The 23932-nt window shown below is 30.3% G+C and overlaps 2 protein-coding genes across 2 annotated transcripts; both read right to left on the reverse strand.

Moving 5' to 3' along the window:
• Positions 1-2015: 2015 nt before the first annotated feature.
• On the reverse strand, positions 2016-4107 carry LOC131663742 (clusterin-associated protein 1). The gene is made up of 6 exons (XM_058934340.1): positions 3949-4107; positions 3680-3876; positions 3046-3441; positions 2705-2943; positions 2474-2631; positions 2016-2360 (listed from the first exon to the last, which is right to left on the reverse strand). The coding sequence occupies exons 1-6, from the start codon at positions 3968-3970 to the stop codon at positions 2077-2079; spliced, it is 1296 nt and encodes a 431-aa protein (XP_058790323.1). The 5' UTR covers positions 3971-4107; the 3' UTR covers positions 2016-2076.
• A 49-nt stretch (positions 4108-4156) lies between these two features.
• On the reverse strand, positions 4157-5325 carry LOC131663743 (large ribosomal subunit protein mL62). The gene is made up of 4 exons (XM_058934341.1): positions 5238-5325; positions 5006-5166; positions 4641-4829; positions 4157-4520 (listed from the first exon to the last, which is right to left on the reverse strand). Exons 2-4 carry the CDS (start codon positions 5162-5164, stop codon positions 4269-4271), a joined length of 600 nt encoding a protein of 199 aa, XP_058790324.1. The 5' UTR covers positions 5165-5166; positions 5238-5325; the 3' UTR covers positions 4157-4268.
• Between the last annotated feature and the right edge of the window lie 18607 nt (positions 5326-23932).

The following is a 23932-nucleotide window of genomic DNA, read 5'->3' on the forward strand; positions in this document are numbered from 1 at the left end:
TGAATTATATTACACAACCACATAAATTTGAAAATTTAGAATATTGCCGGTAACACATTCAACTGTTAATATGTTAGAACAAATTTATAATATCTTTATATATGAGCATATTTTATTATATTATTAATACATAAATTTTGTAGATGTATAATTCAGAAAATCGAGGATAATTATTTTAATGTTTTCTTTTCAAGTAATTAATGTGTACATATTATATCACTATATATGAAAGCTTCATTTGCTTTGCTTTAAGAATTATGCCAAATGTAATGGTATATCATTATATGAAACAAGGACACAGTGTATAACTTTGCTCTATAATAAATTTCGACGATTTAATTTGTTATATATTTCAACATTTTTTCATACACGATTTACGAGTCAGTGCGGAAGTAGGCGGCGACGGGTTGATAACGACATCTACTTCGGTAAGATAAATCCAGCACAAATGAACTTAATTATCATTTGAAATGATTTATAATAGAAAAGCTGGATATTAATCTATACCAATATTTAAATTTTATTTATTTAATATAATGCTTTTTTATTCAACACAAAAAATAAAATGATATTGTCTTAAACAATGAAATATTATGATATTATATCTTACTACAAAAAAATAACAAAAAATTAGTCGGCAGAAAATATTCTACATGAAGTAATCGTGTAATTGATTATTTTTTAATAAATGGGCAAAATATTGAACATATAATTCTTTTCAATATTTATTTATATAGAATTTACTTCCAACAAATTATTTTTCAATCGAATTTTTTGTAGAAACTTATTACACGTTTAATAGTATATTTTCTTTCTTAATAAATGTTATTATATTTTTACATTTTCTGTTCAATTAAAAACTAGTATGTTGAATAAAAAAAATAGTTAAAAAGTCGCTTTAAATCAAATTATACAGAATCAACATCTGTATGAAACCATCTCGGCCTATATATGAATATGCGAATAACTATAAATAACTTTCTAATGAATATACCGGTAAATTAAAAATTTTGCTAATCAAGCAGAGGGTCTATCTAAAATAAATAACACTAACAAATTCTATTTTCATAAATAATAGTTGTTTCTTGGGAAACTGATCAATAAATATTTTATAAAAGTGCAAATAATTATTTTTGGAGCTTTCTGTGCAGCAGATTCATAAAAATCATAGAAAAAATAATAAATATAACAATTTTATTCAGTTATAAGTTTTATTATGATGCACATGGTGACACGTTAATATTTTTATTTTTGTCATAAAACAAATAAGAGTTAGAACTCATTGTAAAGTCTTGAATATTTTGTAAGAACTTTGCTTATTCAACAATGTTACGAGATAATTAATATTCTAAACATGAAAACTTATTAATTGTACTTTAAAAATAACAAAACGAATTTTTAAAATAATTTGACATGTAATATTTAAGGCATTTTGTATAACTTTTATTCACTCCACGATGTACATATTGCTGTGAAAACAAAAATTTAATCCAAGTATAAAATAAATTCTAGTAACTAGTTCGCAAATATTTGATACCTTATAAATAAATATACCTAAACTTATGTTTAGAATTCAAACAGTTACGTAAGCAAAATTAAACTTTCATTTTGCCAATCCCCATTTGAGAAAAGTACAAAACACACCTCAAGCATTTAATATATACATATATACATACATACATGCGCGCGCACATACCACACAAACATACACACGCACACACACACACACACACGCGCGCGCGCACACACACATATTTGTTCATAAAATAATAAATTAGCTTGTGAAAATACCTTACCTCCATAACTAATTCAGAAGAATATCTGTATGATTGATTTTGACAATAAATCTACCGTAATCGGTTATGACTTTTATAATATTTTGTGGAGCTCATGCCATATTATTTAATTCATAATTGTTTAACAAAATAAATCTAATTAAAACTTCTTTAACTAATTTTATCTAAAAAAATTGATTACTAAAGTTAAAGTAAAATATCTGTTTGATGCTCTATTGATAGAAATAAATGAGAAACGTTTAATGAACTGTAAAACAGGTACGCATGATAGGCCATTCATTTAAAACTCATCATCAGCGTGATTTGCTTTACTAACAGACCGTTTTTCTTCATTTTGTTTTGCATTGAAATTGTTAACTTCATCAGTTGTTGAATTTAACAAATCGTCATCATCGTCATCATCGTACGAATGATCAATCAACAAATCATCATCTGAATCGTCTTCCGAATCACCCATGCTCCCATTTGCTGCACCAACATTTCCATTTGCTACACGACGGCGTCCGGACATACTACCGTACAATCTTCGTTGTGTTAAATTGACTCTCGCTGACTTGCGGGTATCTGAAGAGTTAATATTACATTTTGAAATGTGCAGAATAATTATACGGTTATTTAATAATATTTAAAATGAGCTAATTTTATCGACTATAATATATGTTTATAATATAATATACCTTGCGCGATACTTTCCGTTGACTTTTTATCTTTTTCTCCTAGTGTTAATGGATTCTGAAGATTTGTATTGAAAATAGAATCACTACCTTCTATTATACTATCAAAGTTTGCATCGTCCATGCGCATTGACTCTAACTGCTTTCTTGTAGCAGCTTGTCTATAAGGCAAAAAGAAATTAATAATTATAGAAACTTGTTTGCCACATCTTACTTATTATAAAATCGATATACCTTCGCTCAAATCTTTCTTGCTCGCCCTTAGCTGCCTCTTCATACAGATGTTCTAAATAAGCTAAGTAACGAAACTTTTGAAGATAATCCTCGTAAAGAGTTTTTAGTTCAACTTCTAGTTTTTCAAACTCATCTTGAAATTGCGGTCGAACTTTCCGTAATGTTTGAAGTCTCATTTGATTTCTTTGTATGTCAGCTTTTTTCTTTTCGATTTTATTTTCGAATTCTGTCTGGCTGTTCTGTAATATTCAATATACAAATAACAAAAATTTGAATAAAAACTAACGAAATAGTAAAACCGTTTGAAGAATTTCACAAATAAAATCCTTAATTTTAAATACCTTTACTGTTTCAATTTCATTTTTCGTTTTCTCTATTTCATCTTTTGTGTGGCGGATAACATTTTTCAGTGCATCTTCAACTTCTTTAATATCATACTGGCTGGTAACTTTAGAATTACGAATTTCGCGTAACTCTACTTCTCTTCCGAGTAAATCGTATAATGTCGCTCCATTAATCGTTATTTGACTAGCTAATTGTCTTGTAGTTTTTAAATCGTTCAATCTATCTGTGATGTTGAAATTCGGTGTCGTAGAGTCATCACCTGATAAAAGTTCGTTAACATTTTGTCGTTGAGCTTCATACAGTAGTGATGTCATTTTCAATAACTCTTTCACGGCATTTCCATCTGCCATATAAAGTTTTTGAGTATCCAATCTTATATTTACGCTTTTCATCTGAAATAAAGCGACGTTGAAGTCGTTAAATATAAATTTGTGTTCAAAGTACTATTGGAATTCATTTTAAGTTGTACACTGCATTTATTTTGAGATTTTTTGTGACATCAAACAAGTTAGAAAAAGTTACAATTAACTTTTTCTAAATATAACATGAAATTTATTTATCTTCGTTTACTCTTTATTTTCTTACTCATTATATTCCAACTATATATTAAAATTTTTGTTTTAAACATACCATAAATTCAGCCACAAAACAGATAAGGGTTACACGTTCTTTTTCAGTGCTGTGTTCTGCAGGAACATTGGTATCGTTATCAAATCTTTTCACTAACCATACTAAAATTTCTGCCACTAGAGGGAAATTTGGATATCGAAAGTTGGAAAGTGAAATTAATCTTGGATATCCCAACACTCTCATCATTTCAGTAAAATCTACCAACATGAATTATAATTAATAATTGATATATCCATAAAAAAAATCATGTAAGATCATATAAAACATACTTCGCAAATCCCTGTAAGACATGTTTATAAAAGTGCAAACTTTATTACTTATATGTTAACGTTATTAAATTTACAACATGCACTCTCATCATGTATCATAAGTCACTAATGTTTACAGTTTTCAGCTTACAGTGGTTGCCATGGCGATTAAAAGATAACTGTAACCTTAATGATAGAATAAGTATACAAGCAAATTAACAAGAAACAATTTTTGTTAAGCAATAATAATGTATTTACTGAAATATATTCATAAGTCTTAAACATTGTATCTTTAATTTGTATTTACAAACTTTATTAATATATAACATTCAAGCATGTAGTTAATCGAGTCCTAATCTATCTCGTTTCACTTGTGATCTTGCTCGTTTCACAAACAGTCGTTCTTGGGCAGCTTTTACTTGTCTCTTTCGGTGTTTTTCTTTCGTCAATTCATCTGGTTCGACAGGAACAATAATGAGATCTCTAATCATTTGTCTAAGTTTTTGTAGAGCATCTGCCACATTTAGTTGTCGAGATCTTGTGAGATCAGATTTTATTATCAAATAACCATCTTTATTAATTTGGTTTGAATGCTGAAATTATTAAATTCAATTAATTTTAATGTAGACGAAAAGAATTCTCATATAAATATATTTATAAAGCCAAATAAATACAAAAATTCTAATAATATAGATATGTAAATAGCAAAATACCTTTTCCAATAATTTTTCCTTAATTTCATCACTAATCCAGGTTGCCTTTTTTACACTAAATCGTAAATCTACTTTTGTACTGACTTTATTGACATTTTGACCACCAGGGCCACTACTGTTGCTGTACGTTATGTCTATTTCTTTTATTGGAATATAACCATTGAATTTTATTGATGGATCTTCCGGTACCTGAACAAGTTTAACATAAATATAATTTAATAAAACCTTCGTAAAATAAAATTCAATTTCAAATGCTTATTGTGTAATATCAAATGTGATGAAATTTCATAATTCGATCAAATAAAAAAATCATTTTCAGCCATAAATGGCGAAAAGGAATCTTAAAAATAAATACTTGTACTTACAAAATTTGGTGTATATAAATTTATATTGCTTTTTGGATATAAATTTTCCAAGGAATAAGCACTTTTGTACGTATAAGTTCTTCCGAGGGCACGTGAATGACTATTACTGTACAACTCTTTCTTCAAAATTCTCAAACATTGTCGTCCAACGAAATTCATTCCTAAAGATTTGTTTTGACTTTTTTATGAATAATTATTTTTCGTAAACAAACTGATTAAAAATTAGATATACTTTAGTTAGAGGTTGGGATTACAAATTTAGATAGAGTATAGCAGTGCTATAAGATGATCGAGTAGATTCTGATTCTCCAACATTCGCGTATTACACTAAATAATGAAAACTATCTTACCGACTATATATATATATATATAGGAACTACATATATCTGGGGTTGTGATCGGTTGATATGCGAAAAGAGCGCGAAAATTTTAATTTCATTATAAGTTTGAAACATTCTTGATTTAAACAATACTGCCTAGTATTTATTAAAGCTTTTTCGATAACTCGTTTGATTTGAAAAACGTTATATAATCTGGCATTATATAAATATCTTGTAACAAACTTATACCTAATTATATACACCAAATTTAAATAAGATATCTTGAAAATTATAAGAATAACATAGGTTCAAGCGTTTACATAACAAAATGCTCAACAAACAGAACAAACACTTTTATTCGCTTCTTATAAAAAAATTATTAGTTTTTATACGGTAACTCCCTCAACTAAGAAAATAAGATGATACATTTGTTTATTAATTATAAAAAATAAGTTTGAACCGGAACTTGAAAGTTATAAAGATACCATATAATGACATATATATACATTGAAATTACACTTAAACAATTAAACAATGAGAAAAAAGAACTGAGTAAAATGAAATTACAACGACATTTCCATCAATCCTTTAAAGTTATAATTTCATTTTACTCACTAATATAATAATTCTCCATCATTAGCTTATTATATTACCAATAAAAACAGAAGAAAACAATTTGGAAAGTTTTTCATTAATTCAGATGAAGTGATACATCATTAAAATAATTTTATTTATTTATTGTAGAATGTTGTATATGTAACAAATACAAACACATCGAACAACTAAATATAAAAACAAAGAATCGTGCCAATTAGAAAATTTGTCATGAATCGCTAAGTTAAGACTTCCTTCTCAAAGAAACAACTCGATAAAAAACAAAATTTTACACAACTCTAATAAATTATATCAATTGGAATTTTTTTATTATAATAGTAGATGTTAACGTATATGTATGCATTATATTCAGAAAAGTAGCATGAAATGAAAAACAAACAGCAGGAAAAAATGAATTCGTAGGTTTCTGAAAAGTTTAGTTTGAAAATCCTCTTAAAAGAAACAAAATATGTATACTAGGAAATATATTGCTCCGTCTCCCACGCACTTTAAGCAACGTAAAATCTGAATTATATATATGTATATATGTGTGTGTGAGTGTGTGTGTGTGAGTGCGCGTGTGTGTATAAAATAACAATATATAAAACAACAAATAATTTACATTGCATTAACTAAATGTGACCTAAATAGTAGCGGAATAATATATGACTATTTATAGGTACAATGTTGGTTTTAAGTGAACGCAGTTGTAGTATTCTTTTATAATTGTTTTATATGAGCATCGTAGGAACGCTAAAGGTTGCACAGCAATTGTTCACGTCTTTTCGCAACAACACCATTGCTCAAAAGCCACTCTCAAATCATGCTAATACGATTCTTAGCAAGGCCTTGTGCTTCATTATGAATACTTAAACTTACCACTGAAAAATTTGTTTTTTTATCTAAATATTTTCATATTTTTTATAGTATTAAAACAAGAAAAATATTATTCAACTTTAAAATCTGAAACTGAAAATATTATATTTAGTTGGATTATACGCAATATTTTGATATATATTTCTACTATATTTTGATTTTATAGTATAAATATCAATATGACTTTGATTATCAGTGAAAAATACAATTATTAATTGATATAACTATTATTTTCAATACTATAATGCTTTGGTATTTATTGTGATAAACTTTGTTATTGTTGCACGATTGTTAATAACTGATATAAAGTTATGTGTTCATATAATAATTGTTAAGTTGTCCGATAAAAGTCACTTCTTTGACATTAAAAATGTATTAGTAAATAGTGCAATATCCACATTAACAACTGAAGTGTACACGTAGAACTATATGGTATTATATTGTAAAATGTTATACTAATTCAGAAACAGTGATTGATAGTAATCAGTTCAGAAACACTCCCTGCAACAATCAAACGGAGTCATTAACAACGTTGTTGTTACGTTGATTGCAAAATCAAATCGTTGTGTCGCATAAGTTATGTGCCATCACCATATGTGCTTCGTGCAAAGCATATATGAAGATGACGTGATATATGGACATTATGCACTAAATAGTTATTTAGTGTTGGTTTATTGTAATAACAATGTTGTTATATTTGCCTTGATTAAAAACAAGTTTTTTTACAAGAACAAATATAATTTACACATTTGCTCAAAATTAAAAAAAACATAGTCTTGCTCGATTCGCGGTAATTGTTACTAGTAAAGTTATATCCTGAATGTGCAACATACCTTTTATTCTAAAGTGATTTACTTAATCGCTTCTTAAGTAAACAGTCATGGAGAGATTAAATAAGCATTATAGAATTCTTACGATTTGTACATAAGCATATAACCTGAAAATAAACAGAAATAATTTCACTTCGTGTATATTTAGCGTGATGTTTTTTTTTCGAAGCGCGTGACCGACTCAACTAGTTTTTTTCAAGTTAAACGAAAACAGACACGGAAAAAAAATGACCAAAGTTCCTTGTAAACGATGGACTATCCAAAGGCCGTATGTGTGACGCAGACGTTGAAAAACTCTTGACAAGCTTGCCTGGTAGTGGAAGACTCAATCGCAAAACAAGTTTATCCAATTTCGTGAAATCATTTATCCTTCCTACATCTACATGCATATTATTTGCCTGAAGGCAAATTTAACGTATCATCAAAATTATTGCTACATGAGAATGTTCATTTATTGGTTTATTTGTGTCTGGCGCCAGACTAACCCTTCATAATTCTATCAAAGATATATTCGATTTCTATCTGAATAGTATACATCTTTTCCTCTTAAAAAAATATCTTACTACGTTAATATTACGAATCAAATATTTCGAGATGCAATAGCTACCAAAAATATATACGTGTATCCAAAATGCTATATTCCATGATACGGTATAATGAGACTATTAATTAATAATAAGCGTCCGTTTGTACGACAAGCGTGTGATTATATCACACTTGATACGGTAAGTTCTGAGGTAGGCATTTTTATCAGGCGTGCGGGTTTTAAAGAAGTGGAGATATGATCAAGGTGAGGAAGAGGAGAAGAGGAGGGTGTTGGATTGAATTCGTTTGTTTCAATTTTCGATGGCATATACAATAATAAATTATAGTTTCTACGATGCATGCAACCGTGATGAAATTTGTGTATTGAGTATATTACGAGTTAAAATCTACCAGAAAAATAAAGATGCTTTGTTAAAGAACGCTTATTTATAATACATTTATCAGAATTGTGAAAGCATGAACTATAAAATATAATTTACATGTTATGATTAAGTTTGCTTATGATCAAGTGACGGTGCTTTCATCATGCTACGAATTGACATCAGGCGATGTTAATATTAATAATAGCACTGCATGACTTAAATCAGCATTTAAGTAACGCCTGTCCGTAAATGAATTTTTGCATCGTGCTTACAATTAAAGTGTTGAACCGTAAGTGCTGATTTTAAATCGGCAGTACTATAAAATATACAATACTTATGACTCAAGTATCACACCGTGCAATAATGACATACTTAAGTCACACGTATTGAAATATACTATTTCATTTAAAAAAAGTGATAAGTCACCGATATCCAGTACGATTGATTAATACATGAAAAGAGAATAAATATTTTTTATACTTTTATACCTTTTATTATACTTTCAAACAATTGCGTTAGTAACATACAAAAGCAAAAGATTTATATTTCAGAAAGTAAATTTAATCTAATTTAATTAATGCCAATCGAATATGGATAATAATCTACAAGACTTAAAAATTGAATTGTGTTGAAAGTACAATCGATACGTATATATATATGTAATTATATAAATCAATAATCTTATCTTTGTTTAGGAAATAGAATTATTTACTTACGACCCACACTTCGTTTGAGTATAAACCTCACGATACACGACTCTACTTTTCCGTGCGCGTGAACGTTTCATATTACTTTTTCTAAGATTATAGTTAACGGTACACATAAAAAAATAGGGTCCATAACATTCCTTTGGTGATTAATTGGATATTGATGTTCTTTGCACTAATCCTGGTATAGGTGTTTCACAGGATATCAAGTGTGGACATCAAGTTTACGTAGAGAGCCATAATTTTCTTAAACTCGCCTATCACCTGATTTTTTCTATTAGAATACGATCTGAAAAATGTGTTTTTCACGTTTTCAATCTTTAAGTTTATTTTTGTCATTTAAGATAAATTCACTAGAAAATAGATTCATTCAAAATTTTGGATTCCAAATGGTTTCTTAACAAATGAAAGATAAACAAACTTTAGTAGCTGTGCTTAGATTTTAGATTTTTAATGATTTTTATTACCTTTTTTGTTTAATAGGCTCTCATACTCATGATTTGTAACTTGGTATTCAGTTAAATCTTGCTCTGCAATTAATAATTTATGATACAAATGCGCAAAGTAGGAGTATCTCGCACAAGCTTAACGAAGAATAGTATCTCTACAATAGAATTAATTCTGAAAACATAAAAAGCTATAAGTAAGCAAACATTATAACATACATTTCGTCTTTTGCTAATAATTTTTTATATTTTCATCAGTAAGAGGTTGGACGTTATTTATTGTAAACCAAATAAGACGATAGATAATGAAAAAACGTATATATTTACAAAAGCTTGCATATCTTATTTCAATCTTTTACTAATGTCTCAGGTTTAATAATTTAATTTGATCTGCTTCAGTATTTGTTATTTATTGTAGTTTATTGCATTATATCACTGTTCGCCTGATTTTTATGCTTTTGTATTTTAGTGCTTATTGGATTAAGTGATTTATTGACCTCGCTTAGATTTCATGTACTGATTGATTATTTTTTTATATAGATATTTCTATATCAACCGATGGCTAATTGAGGCGCAGTTAAACGTCAACTACTGTAACCATAACTTTCACTTACCTATATATTATGGCCTAAAAGCTTGTACTAGTTTTAAAATTTATGTACTACCATTGAGGATATACTTTTTCCATGTGTTTAAATAGTAAAGTATGTGTACAATGTACAAAGTATTTTACGAAGTAGGGACTAGTAAAACATGAATCACAGAATATATTTTTTAAGAAATAAATAAGTTGAAATTTGCTGGAAGAAAAACAATCATTGATCGTTACATTTTCTGTAGAAAGTATGACAAAAATAATTTATCAAATCCAACTGCCGTAGAATTTACGTACGATTAATGGACTCTCATCAAGTGGAATCATGCGATCATTTCAAAGAGACATTTACAATCAAGAAATATCAAAAGATTATACATCTTTTGAAAGTATAAGCTTGATAGTATGTGTTTGATATTACTGAAAAACAGAGATAAGAGTGCTCTTATATTTAGTGACCGATTAAAAAATCTAAATACACGCACTAAAACATTGTTGTTTAACGATCGCTACTCCCAACGACCTGCGTTTACTCGCGACCACAGTAGACTGCCTATATATTGGACACCACGAACGAGGATACACCGACAATGCATTCTTACGGAGTAAAGCTCCGTTAAAACCTTGAAAATGACAAGAACCGATTTGCATCACAAGGCAAAAAATATAGGGTGAAGGGGATGAAGCCAATACCAAATGTGTGTTGTTGTTGACGTCTGTCAGTGTCGTCTGATGGTGAGGTCTTGGTATTAGTGGCCCGAAACCAGGAGAATATTTGAACGTTTAAAAATAAAGAACGAAATCGAATTAATACATTTCTGCCATGAAATTGGCCGTATAAATAATGTAATGTAATTTTTCATAGATTACTCGATGAAATGAGTATACTTTGCAACGCTGTTACGTTACAAATTAGGCAATGATATAGCTCTTCAGTTGACAAAGAAAAATCATGGATTACCACATTGAACAATTTGTATGAGTTGAGTATTGCCTTTTCTGTATAACTTGTCGAATATATGAAAAACTGGAATTTCCAATGTGAAATATAGTATTGAAAAGCCAAACAATGAAAAAATCTAGTAGAGATTCGGTTGGAGCAGACGAGAGTAAATGGAGAAATAAGGTCGCAAAAACCACGTGCGTGCCATAAAGCAATTAAGAGAAGCACAGTGACCGACGGCCGTTCTGAATGCCGAGGCATGCTACTTGTGGAAAGTGCGGCACGCTAAACGTTTAATTCGAACGTGTGAATACAATCGAGTATACTTTGAGTTTCAAGCGATGATTTTTTTCTTTTCTTCTGTTAAATTCACAAGTCAAATTCATATGCTTATCACCAATGTAGATTAAACACTTTTGATCATTTGTAGACAACTAAAGCGGTAACAGTGTTCATTGGATTCTATCAATCCTCAAGATTGATTATTTTCAAATGACATAAATTATGTAAAAGTAAATGTAAAACTATAAATACAAATTGAAATCATGGTAAGTCATGACTCACATTGGGTCATGCGGCATTAACATGTTAAATTATATTTCGATTTTTCTACATTTTTCATCCGATCAGAAGCAACGACAGTATAATGCAAAATACATTAAATATAAACGCTTACGCAAACAAAGTGTGAACGAAAGTGTTTATTTGAATGGGAACCATTCTTTATTCGGAAGATACGTGACGGCTGGCTATATTGCGTTGTCTCGAGAATTTGAAAAAAAAACAATGCCAAAAGTGGCCGATCGTAAATTGGCTCGCAGTAGAGTTTCCTTCATCTATCAGCCACGTACCGAAATTTCACCAGGCCAAGAAGGAGCGAAATTCTCGAAGCGTGACTGCATACTCTGAAATGTACATTGGGCGCATGGGAACATCAGCTATGAGGCTGCGTGCTCGGCAATAACAATGACATGGATGCTCGAGCCACGTCATTGGATTTATAGAGTCTACGTGCATTTACATACTCATGCTTTCCTTTTTTCACACACTACGCTATTATTAAGCGGTACATGATTTGAAACGCGCTAAAGAGAGAAAACTAATCTCAGATTCTTGAGTCATGGCAATTATGTATGCACGCGTGATACATTGGACTCATAATCAATTATGACATGTAAAAATACACTGTTGTTGGATTTTAAACTGAGCAGGCAGTGTCGATCAAGTTATTTCAAAATAATTTCAAGTTTTAATTGAATAAGTATTAGATCGTAATTTTTATTTGACCGCGAAAAAATATCATTAACTAAATTCCTTTGACAAAAATCATTTTCCATTTTTAATTTTAATCTTCAAATAGAGACAATAAAGTTCACTTTACATTATGTTAATATCACGACTATGAACTATACCAGTTAACTACAAAGAATTGTATAAATTTACATAACGCAAAGAAAATAAAAGCACTCTATGTCATTCAGTAAAATACCAGTATTATAAGATGTAATTGCGAGCATTAGCATAAAACAATTTTTTTTATAATCCACCATTACATTAAAGTTCAGTGACATGGTTAGCGGCAGCAGTCGTTGGCGTTATCTCGTACACGACGATCTACCTCACGCACGGAAACGAAAAAGCGCGCGCGCGTGTGTGCACCGGTGACCGGAAATGGGAAAAAGTGTGAAATTATTGCGGTGCGTAATAACAATTATTTATACTCGCAGAGGGATGCGCTACATCATGTCTCGCGCGCGTTACGAAATCCCATATAGTGGTACATCAGGAGGATTACAGTTACATAAAAAAAAATGATTTCATATATCTATGAGAATCAGCGTAGGTAACATAAACAACGTAAATCAATTAGAAAGTGCGCGCGGTGCACGCTGTTGGAATGCTTGCATCGTTCCCGCTAAGCAAATATGAAATACACGAGCAGTCGCGAACGGGAAGCAACAGTTACACAAAAATTTTAAGCAGCTTGTTGCGAAGACGTTTTACGGTTTCGTTATTTGTTTTGAAGGACGGTTTCGAAGGAATCTCAAGCAGAGAATCCACAAAATCTCTTTTCCGTAATTTCTGTGCTACTAGTTCAATGTCGTCCGCCGAAAATTTCGACTCTATTCAACCGCGACATTTGCTCATCTAGCGAAAACACGACTTGTCTCATTATATCATTACGATCCGCAATATTTATTATGGCATTTTCGCGATAGTCCAAAGACTCGAACAACTTTTATGAAACCTCGGAACGAGAAGAAAGTCCTGCAGAAGATTGTTTAAGTTTGTTCGCTGGCAAGAGCTTTGCCAACTCGCTCGACCAAGTGTTATAGCGATAAGTGTCGTGGTCGCTCGCGTCGATGATTCGAATTGGAAACACGATGCTACCATAGTGACACAATAATCACTGCTCGTTTACCAGTTACCTACGACGATTGGATCTGCCTCGCACGCGCACGGTGTATGTGTTGAGTTTCCTCTTTTCTTCGCAATCGCGTTACGCCGATTGTGCAATGTTGCTCACCCGCAGTCGTCTCTTTCAATACACTCGTGCTATGATGCCAGAAAAACCTCGTAACGACGACTGTGTATGTGTGTGGAACACAAAGCCACATTAAAATTGTCGAGTGCTCAGCGGAATATTTTAATGAAGCAAAAAACCATCACTGAAATTACGTCGATTCACTGTTGGTTCAGCAAGACATTTATTTGGAAAGACGAAGCAACTTTGAACGGTACTTCAAGATTAATAATGCCGATAAACTTATTCTAATGAGAACAAGTAATACATTTTTCGTTTCATGGATTGCGTTATGTGTTTCATTAATCAACTTTTGCATGTATCATATGTTCAAAATGAGCAACAAACATGTAATTATTAATGAATCGAGTACAATCAAATTTAATATTATAATATGCTGGTCAATCATCATTCCAAAAAAAACAACTGCGTTGTTGTGCAGTTTATTACATTTCGCGGATTTGAGTTTTTTTCTTCTTTTTCTTTAATACGGAAGAATCATGAACAGGAGTTTATTAACGAAGTTCACATAAGTTAGCAATGTATTATCAATATCAAATTGTTAATATGACTAATTAACAAAAATCGAATAGAGTTGTTCTTTTACAAACGACGATCAACAAGCATATTACATTATTATAAGGTTTCGAATAAAATGGACAAGAACTGGATTTTTTCATTGAGAAGATTTAATGTTCTTTTGTGGCCTGTCGAACGCTAAAATCGAAGTTGGAAAGATTGCAGATGCGCCAGTAAATACACGCGCGCACAAAAAGCATAGACCGAGCATTCACCAGGAGTTGCGGAGGACTCACGTGAGTAGTCGTCAGTCGGTCGTGGGTTATGAAATAAAGGATATATTTGCCGGTATGAAAGCAGGTCAGTCGTCAGGCACGCGCTCGAAGTCCCCCTTACTCGCTTGTAAACTCTGCATTTTCTTATTATCATGTGCGCTCCCCAAAGATTCAATTAACGGTGCGCGACTTATTTATGTTAGTAAGATTGTGAGAAAAATCGTTGAGAACCGAGCGATGTACTTGCTCGGAATAATTTCGCATTTTTATTTTCTCTCGAGTATACATACGACTGATGCTTTTCGATTCTGCTATTACGTAATTATTAATGTTACATAAGATGATGAAATATCCGTGTCCAATGATTTCAATTGTTAAGGTATAAAGTAAATTATAAAGTAAATTCTTACCTAGCGTGAACGTTACGTTAAAAATGCCCTGCACAGTTGGAAAGTTTTCTGATCAGTAAGTCAAGTTAAAGGTGTCAAAATAAAAATTGAATACTCTTCAAAGCATATTAAACTAAAATCAGTTAAAACTGGTTTACTATGGACGAGCAAGATAATTCAATTAATTAACCTGTTCCAGTGTAACATGGAAATATTATTTAATCGACTTATTTATTTGCATTTGGCTTAACACGATGTATTCACAAATACTACATATTAAATTAATTATGAGATAAAGTTAGCAAAGAAGGAGAAAATAAATTTCAAGAAAATTTAAAATATCCATGGTAATATAGCAAATGAAAACTTAGATGCACGTCTACGTTTTCAACGGCTATGTAATGAAAATTTTTAAAGAATTTATGATGGAATTCCCATAACATTGAATACAGGTGGACAGAAATTTAGTTTTGAATAGACAATAATCATAAATATTGTTTTTTATAGACATTATTTTATTATTCAACAGTTTACTGAATATGTTAGCTTGCTGAAGTCTAGTCATATTTAGTCGATTTCAGTTTTATAAATTCGTTATGTAAATCTAAAGTCTTTTATTTAATCGTTAAAAACTCGAAAATCTCCAAGCGAATTTCTGTTGACATAACTTATAAAATCTAATAAAGCATAAATAATTTAGATTAATCTGAAATCACATGATTGAACCTACGAATAAATTTATTAATATAAATATGTAAAAATTAAAACGATAAAAAAATGTTATGACCTTTTACTATTGAAATGAATCAAAATAAACAAGAAGAAAACTCTGAATTATTCATTTATAATTATTAAACCGGCCGAAGTCTTGTACAAATACATGCAATTTGTCACATCCAGTACATGACGAATATACGAATAACTTTCTCTTTAGTCTTAGAGTTATAAAAACAACATCGACATAGAGAGTATCTTAAATGTGTACACTTGAAAAAAACCAAGAATTTTGGTATTTAATGTCAATACCGTTATCAACCAATCTATCCTCGTGTTAAATATGTAAAATTCATATCAAGTAATATAAAATCACTTTAATTTCACTATGTTTGTGTAAATGTCTCTAGTAATTATGGTCAAATATGAACAAGAAAGTGCACACACACAGTGCTATCGGAACGAGCAAGCTCAAACATTGCAAAGTAAATACATGAACTTCTACCAGTTATTGAAACATCCATGAGGAAGTTATATGAAGCACACGCGCGCAAAATCATCTGTCAATAATTGACTGTTTTATTTATCGAGAGCTTTTCGTCATAGTAACGCGATTAAAACAAAAAAAGGCACTTCTAAGTCATCGTGTGAAAACTCACTAATAATATATAAAAGTTTCTGCGATCACGCCTTTTGTATGTCTTTTAAGCTTCATTAAAGGAATCCTGTCAACGCATGTGTCGAGTAATCTCACTCGTAAAGGAAAATGTATAATTGTCTGTATTATATGAATTGTCTATATACCATTTAAATCTTAGGACGATGATTAATTTAATTGATCTAGAAATAGAATAATTATTAGTTTCAGTTGTGCTTCAATGTTGTTTTTTTTTCAAGTAAAATTTTTAAGTGAAAAGCGCTTTCATCGATTTCTCTTATTTTTTGACGTAACATTATCTGAGATATAAAAAAAATATTTTTACTGAACATAAAATTTTTGTTCTCAATTCACTATCAAGTTACGAGGGTTCACTTCGTCTCAAGGTTTTCGCTGATGCATGCCAAGTTATATTATAATATTTCTTTTGAAAGTGCAGGTAATCAACTATTGAATTTATCTATATTTATAGGTAAACGATTCTAATAATGAATATATATTACTTCATGAACATTTTTTTGAATATATTATTAATTTAAATCCAAAACAACTAGCCTTACAACTTTATAATTGATAAAACTTAGACGATGATTTATTTAACTAATTTCAAATTTTATAAAATATATAGAACCATAGAAGATAGATAATAGGTAATTATATAGAATAACGTTTTTAAGTTTACTTAATTGTTATTTCTTAATAATTATTGTGTATAAATTATCTTAATAACGATATCGATGTAAAATTTTTTTCACCGTAGAATAGTCGGTAAAAATTTTAATTTTCTTTGTTATGCATCCTAAAATATTAATTCTATGCTCCACCATGTGTTCATCGACATAACATCTTTTTTAATGAAAACTTTTACGTTGCTACGTTCTTCTAAGGATTGGAGTAAGCAAAAATCATTTTGAAAGGGGTCCTTTTTTTGTTAAAATATTTGAACGAAACTGTTTTTCGAAAAAGTTACATATTTACGTTGGTAAGCGTGTAACATGCTAATGCTATCCCATAACAGGGCATGGCATCGAGATGACATTTTTTCTGCTATCAATTCGATCATGGTGAATTGGTATCGGTACTCATAAGTAAAGACTCATCGGTATGGCTGTTAAGCCGCTGTATACAACATTATCGTTATTTAGCAAGTAGATTCATTCGATGTTTTATCAAAGCTCATTACTATCAATTTCTTAATCGAATGAGTATATTTTAGGTTTTTAGGGCAACGTACATAAACATGTGCTCTTTTTTTTATGTAATTAAGATAACTTAAACAACACAAGTTGAAAACGTGCAAGCGTATAAAAAGTGTTATCAATGGCTTAGTGCCTTTTTGATAAACAAAATATGTTAATGGATTTTTTACGATTATGTTTGCATAAGATATTTCTGTCATTAAAAAATAATAAATTTCTGTTACATATCTGCTCGATTAAATTTGTTATGTTTCTACGTAACTTATTTATTTATGTATTTATTGTTCTATCCTAAGCTTCTTTTAATTCAAAATTTTTTTTTAAAATTGGTTTCAAAATATGAAAAAATAATTTTTTTGAAAAACATTTCTGCTCAGACCAGAGCAAAGATCTTAAAAAAGAAAATGAACCTCCTGAAAATGACTTTTATTCTCTCAATTTTCTAAAATTTCTTAGTAAAAACGATGTAATGCAAACGGTTAGCTTATGGAATGTATTTTAGATTTTGAGACGTAACAAAGAAAATTTAAGCTTTTACGGAGTATTTTTAGATTAAAATGTATCACGTTGATGTCTTTATTAGGACGATTTGTACACGAAAATAAAAAAAAAACTTCAATTTTTCACCATTAAACCAATTCCCTTAGTATCTGCTCGAAAAATTTTGTTTTTTTTTAATTTTTAATTAAAATAACATAAATCTACGAATACAATATATACATTCTTAACAGCTATTAAAGTTTGAACGCAATACGCGATCGCAAAACATAAGTGAAATTTCAATCGAAGAAGCCGTCTTTCTAAACACATGGGGTACTCGTCACCAGGCATAAACAGGCATAATTAAAAAAAAATAGAGAGAGAGAGAGAGAAAAATAAACAAAATTTATAGACTCATGATATAATCAGTAACAGACTGGATGTGTGTTGCGTACACATACATATATACATACATATATACGCACACATACACATACATGAAAGTGTATAAAGGATAGACAATGAGTTCTCTTGCTAGTTTGCTCGGAAAAGTCTCGAGGCTATATAGGCTCGTGCATCACATGATAGAAGTAGGAAGGCATCTCTCTCCGTCTCTGTGTGGCTCCGACACTTTCACTGAGTCCCGTGACTCAAAGCCCCTCTTGGGTCTCACCTCCCCGCGTCTTCTTCTTTACTCCTCCTCTCTACGACCTCCTTTAGCTGCCGTCGCTGCCACTGCTGCCGCCGCAAACGAGTAACGCTCGCTCCATGTGACTTCGTGCCAATAGACAACGCTATGGGTCACACATTGCTCACCTGTCTATGGGGAATCCTACGAACAAAATAATAAAATACATTTCGCAATTACGTGCATCCAGCGTCACGTGGCCCTTTAGTTTTGCGTACTTTGCCAAATGGAAGAGTAGTGTGTTTTGTATTTCTTGTCCTTTAAATTACTGCTCGAGAAATCAGGAAACGCGATGGCTTCTGCTATATAGACGAAATTCAAGTCTCGTTAGAGCCGACTTATGTAAAGGTTTATAAAATGCTGTCGAGTGGCAGAAATGATTGCGCGTTAGTGTGGAATGCCTGGAGCGCTGAGTTAGAAGTACATACTTTAATAAACTCAAATTCTGATGTAACCAACGACGAAAGCAGAAAAGAAATTCACTGCCATCCGCATTATTGCTTCTTCTTTCGAATTCTATGTATCATGAGAGAGCTTTGATTATGTGTGTGTAACATGAACGTCGAAATGGTTTCGAAACCATGTGAAAAAGATATATATTTGCCACGTGTTTAACGAATGTAGAACAACCTACTTACTTGCGTTAATGTGTAATAAAAATTTCTAATGATGCACGACGCGTGGGTATAAGATATACATGTCAATTCACAAAGGAAAACACAGCTGGTAATTTGCATTTTATAGTAAAATTGAGGCTTGTCAGTATATCATGTTTAACAACAATAAAATCACGCATATCACACAGTAACATGACGATCTTGACAAGCTGCTAAAAGAATCCTTCAATTTGCTTCAATTTGAGCGAAACCAAAAGACAGCCAGTATGCGTTAAAGGCTTTCAACCTAGTTACCAGAGGAGTTACAGTGGTCTTTTTAATTTAGATGAAGCCACCATGATTTATTATATATCTTAATCCCCCGAACACGAATTTGGGAGGTGGCTTTCGATCCAACGGTCGGGTAATTTCATATAAACAATTTAAATGTTTGAACCGCTGTACCTTCTACACTAAAAGAGATAGAAACATTTGTGTAAGGGCGTTTTTTCCTTTAATTATGAACAAACAAATACCTTTTTTTATTTTTCTCGATAAAGTTATAATCAAAGATATTGGTAATTAAGCGTGAAAGGGCGGCGTAACTTCGAGGATAAATTCTACCATAACTAAAAAAGAAGTTGTAATCAATATTTTGCGATGTATATATTCTTATTTTATATGTAAAACAGTATTTTATCTTTAAATGTCATAAAAAAAACATTTACACCCACGTAGAAACAAATAATAACTCTAATGTGAATATTTCCGTCGTTTTTTGTTAGTTTATTTATTTATAAGCGTGTAAACGGCTATTTTGCTTAAAAACACTTGAAAATTACATTTTAATTTTTGAAAAAATATTGAATACAATAGAAATTATTGACGATTTAATAATTTCCGCGGTGAAGCACCAACTGAGCATGCAGCGTACGGCCGCGACCGATGAGGATGAGACATCTTAAAAGTTTCTTTTTTGTATATTTTTTAATTAAATTACTACACACAAAATTAGAAAGTAGATTACTCACAAGTTAATAGATTAATTAATTGTTTACAAATTATTTTTTCAAAGGTCTACACAATTTTTATTGTAACCGCAATATTTATAAATGTGTCAAATATTCCGCGACGAATGTTTAACTTTCTAAAATTGATATGTTAATGTATTTTTCAATTTCGCTTTAAAATATACAAATAGAATTTTAATTTACGTCATAATATATGCATTTTTTTATAAGAAATCCTTGAGAAAATTCAACAACTGCGAATATGGTTTTTGATGATGTGTATGATGAAAAATTATTTTTAATTTCATTTACGTACTCATTGAATAATTTTATTTTTTGCAAGATATAAACAAAAATAACATATTATCTGGCGAAAATACTTGTACAATACATATTTTGAACAATTGCGATTCGATACAGTAAAATACATACTAGTTTCGATAGAACGTACACTCATGTAGGCTTACGATTTTTCAATTGATTTTCAATATTACTCGCAAAGTTGTTGTAAAAAGTATATGTATGAGAAATCATTCAGTAGAATAAAAAATGAAGGAAACTCTTATTGCATGCAACAAACATGCACTTGATGCGAATCAGAAAGTGTTGAGTATTGAATATTATAAATGAATGTATGTGTAGGTTCAAAAAAAATCTGTTATCTGTTTGACCTGCCTTCTTCTCACTTGATGCTTTTCCTGAGATCTTTGTTTTTTTATTGATCTTTGACCCTTAGCCTGTCAGTGTCTCGCCTATAGTCTTAGTTTTTATAGTTAATCGAGAGTGAGAGAGAGAGAGAGAGAGAGAGCGAGAGAGAGAGAGTCTCTATCTTTGCATAGTTTCGGCGTTACTCCGACATTTCTTTTTTTTATAATTTTTGTGCTTTTTTTTTATTATAACTTATTATCTTTTCAATAAATATATTTTTAATCATAATATTTAGCTGATTTCTTATATGACCATAAGAAACTCAATAAAAGGATTAACAGTACAAAAAAAAAAGACATAATTATTTACGTACTATTTGTGGTTGCAAAAAAAATAATGATGTGACGGTACGTGACATTTAAAAATTTGATTTCGCGAAACACTTCTACGATGCAATACTTACTGTTCGGAATGATATGTATGCTGAAAGCTCGCACATTATAATAGTGCTGAAAAAATATTAAATATAGCTTGAAGTTTCACAAGATTTGCATGTTTCGGTATGTAGAAATATAAAAATAAGTAAAAGCAAAATAAAAATAATCACATGTAGATGAAACAGCAGATGGTTTTCTAAATAATGCAAGAGAGGCTCGAGAAAATCTTAATTTTTTTGTAGATATAGAATACCATTAAAGCCATTAAACTGGAGTTTATTCTACATGAAATTTTTGGTCCCTAAATTTTTTTCATTAGATGATTTATCGAAATGAATTTTTTAGCAAGTATGGAATCGATAACATAAAACACACGAAAAATTAATATATGTTAAACAATTATTCCGAATTATCAAAAGAAAACAAAACATGAAATCTCATATTTTCTATTCAAATAACACAGAAAAGGAGGTCTATGAATATAACTGTATGTAGTACTATGCCTTTATATTGAATAAGTCTAATATGGATGTTAATTTTAGACTAACTGGTAAATAGTACGTTGAAATGGACTTGTGACTTCATGGAAAACATTGAATATACCAAAGCTCTCTATTATATTTTTTAAATTATTTGATATCGACAAGAAATTATTATTAGATAAAACTATGAATATGTTACACAAATTAAAATCGCACAAAATAAAAGGTTGGTTATTTTCGAATTATCCTAGTACCTATTACCGAAGTAAGTACAGTTCATAAGTGTTTGAAGAATTATAATAATATTTTAAAGTAATTTAATTAAAAATACCTAGTAATTTATTACGACGAAGACATATGTCAATTAAACCATAATATACAGTTTGAATATGAATCAGAATTTGAAAAAATTATTTTGGCTCTCGGTGATTTTCATATAATTAAAGTTGCATTAGGCTGTCTCAGAAAGTACTTGAAAACTAAGGGTGAAGAAATTTTTATAAAACTTAATTTATTTAGAAGAAAAGATTTAACAAATACTAAATGCAATAAATTACACAGGCCGATTTATGCAAAATATCTGAAATGTTGGAATATTGGAATAATACTTTAACTTTAATAAATTTGATATTTCATTTGATCCGCGCTAGTCGCACAGATAATATTTCTTTATATTTGAATACTACAGAAATTTCAAGCCTTTTTTCATGTAACAGACAGAATAAACTATGTAAAATCGTGTACCGTCTACAATGATGAAGTATTACAGGTTTACCATGATTTTTCAGAGATATCAACCTTTAATTCAAGAAGTGCTATTCAAACTGTTTTGAAGTATCTCTAATTACATGATACGAATCCTTTTCGACAAGACAAAAAGTCTCTCGCTAACTTAATATCACAATAAATTGCATACGAATCTGTAAAAAAAGGAATTTTAAATATTTTTAAAGATAAACTAAAATTGTATGAAAATTTTTCAAATAATAGATTCACGCAAAAAATAATTCATTTTCAGCTTCAACAAAACTTGCCGAACTTCAAATCAAGTTCACTTAACTTTCAGTTGTCCTGCAGTCTTTGTTTTTCAGAAATTACTTAGGTAGTTGCTTAGAGTGAATTTTAGCTATCTTTATTGAATAAATATATGTGTTATTACAAGAGATATGATCATTCACCGTTGCAAACAGTTTATACGAAGGTATTTTCTAAATTAAAACTCTGTATATTATAAAATTTCGAAAAGACGTTAGTTATTTGATCAACCGGCTAGTTTTTTTATGAATTAATAAATTATATTTTATACTTAGTTTTAGTTTTTTTGTGATTTACTACGTCCCTAGACATTTTAAAACGAAGCGTAAAAAAAAAGTTAAATTCCTTTATTTTTTTAATGCGCTAAAAAACCGAAAAAAATTTTTTTCTCTATTTCTTTATTTTGACTTTATTTTCGTACAAAATGAAACTTTTTTCTCCTTGGCATTTTTTTCCAAAACGTACGAAAGTCGAAGTAATTGAGGATTGAAAAAAAAAGTTATTTTTTTACAAAAAACGCCGTAACTCGGTTAAAAACCTCGGATAGAACCCCGCGGGGGCTAATTTTAAAGGGAAAGATATTACCCTCCGAACCCCTCCGGTCGATTTGCCCTCCACCGCCTGGTTCTTAATTGGCATTGATTTAAGTCGAGGTTAAAAAAATTGAAATTTTTTTAATCAGTTTTTTTACTGTAAAAAACACATATTTTCATTTTTAAGTCTCTGCACGTCTTAAATGGAAGCTTTTGCAATTACCTTTAAAATGCCCTGCTGTTTTTTGTAATACGATGATTTCCGACCGAGATACAAAACTTTCAAGTTTGCCTAATTTTGAGGTAAACATGGCAAAAGTGATTGACGGGCAGTGTATAACTAGCTCCCCTTTCGAACTAACGGCTGAGAAAATTAGTAATTTATGTAACGTCTGCATAGAAAATGTCACGATTGTTAACGTTGCAGAATTCGATCCATTTCTTCAAGACAGAGTTGTATTAATTGTGGGTGTTATCCACTAGCGATTCCAGGATGATTTTGATGCTTGCTTCGTTCAAAC

This window comes from Phymastichus coffea, unplaced genomic scaffold (assembly GCF_024137745.1).
Source record: "Phymastichus coffea isolate CEN01 unplaced genomic scaffold, Cenicafe_Pcof_1.1 PCOF00038, whole genome shotgun sequence".
NCBI classification, from domain to species: domain Eukaryota; kingdom Metazoa; phylum Arthropoda; class Insecta; order Hymenoptera; family Eulophidae; genus Phymastichus; species Phymastichus coffea.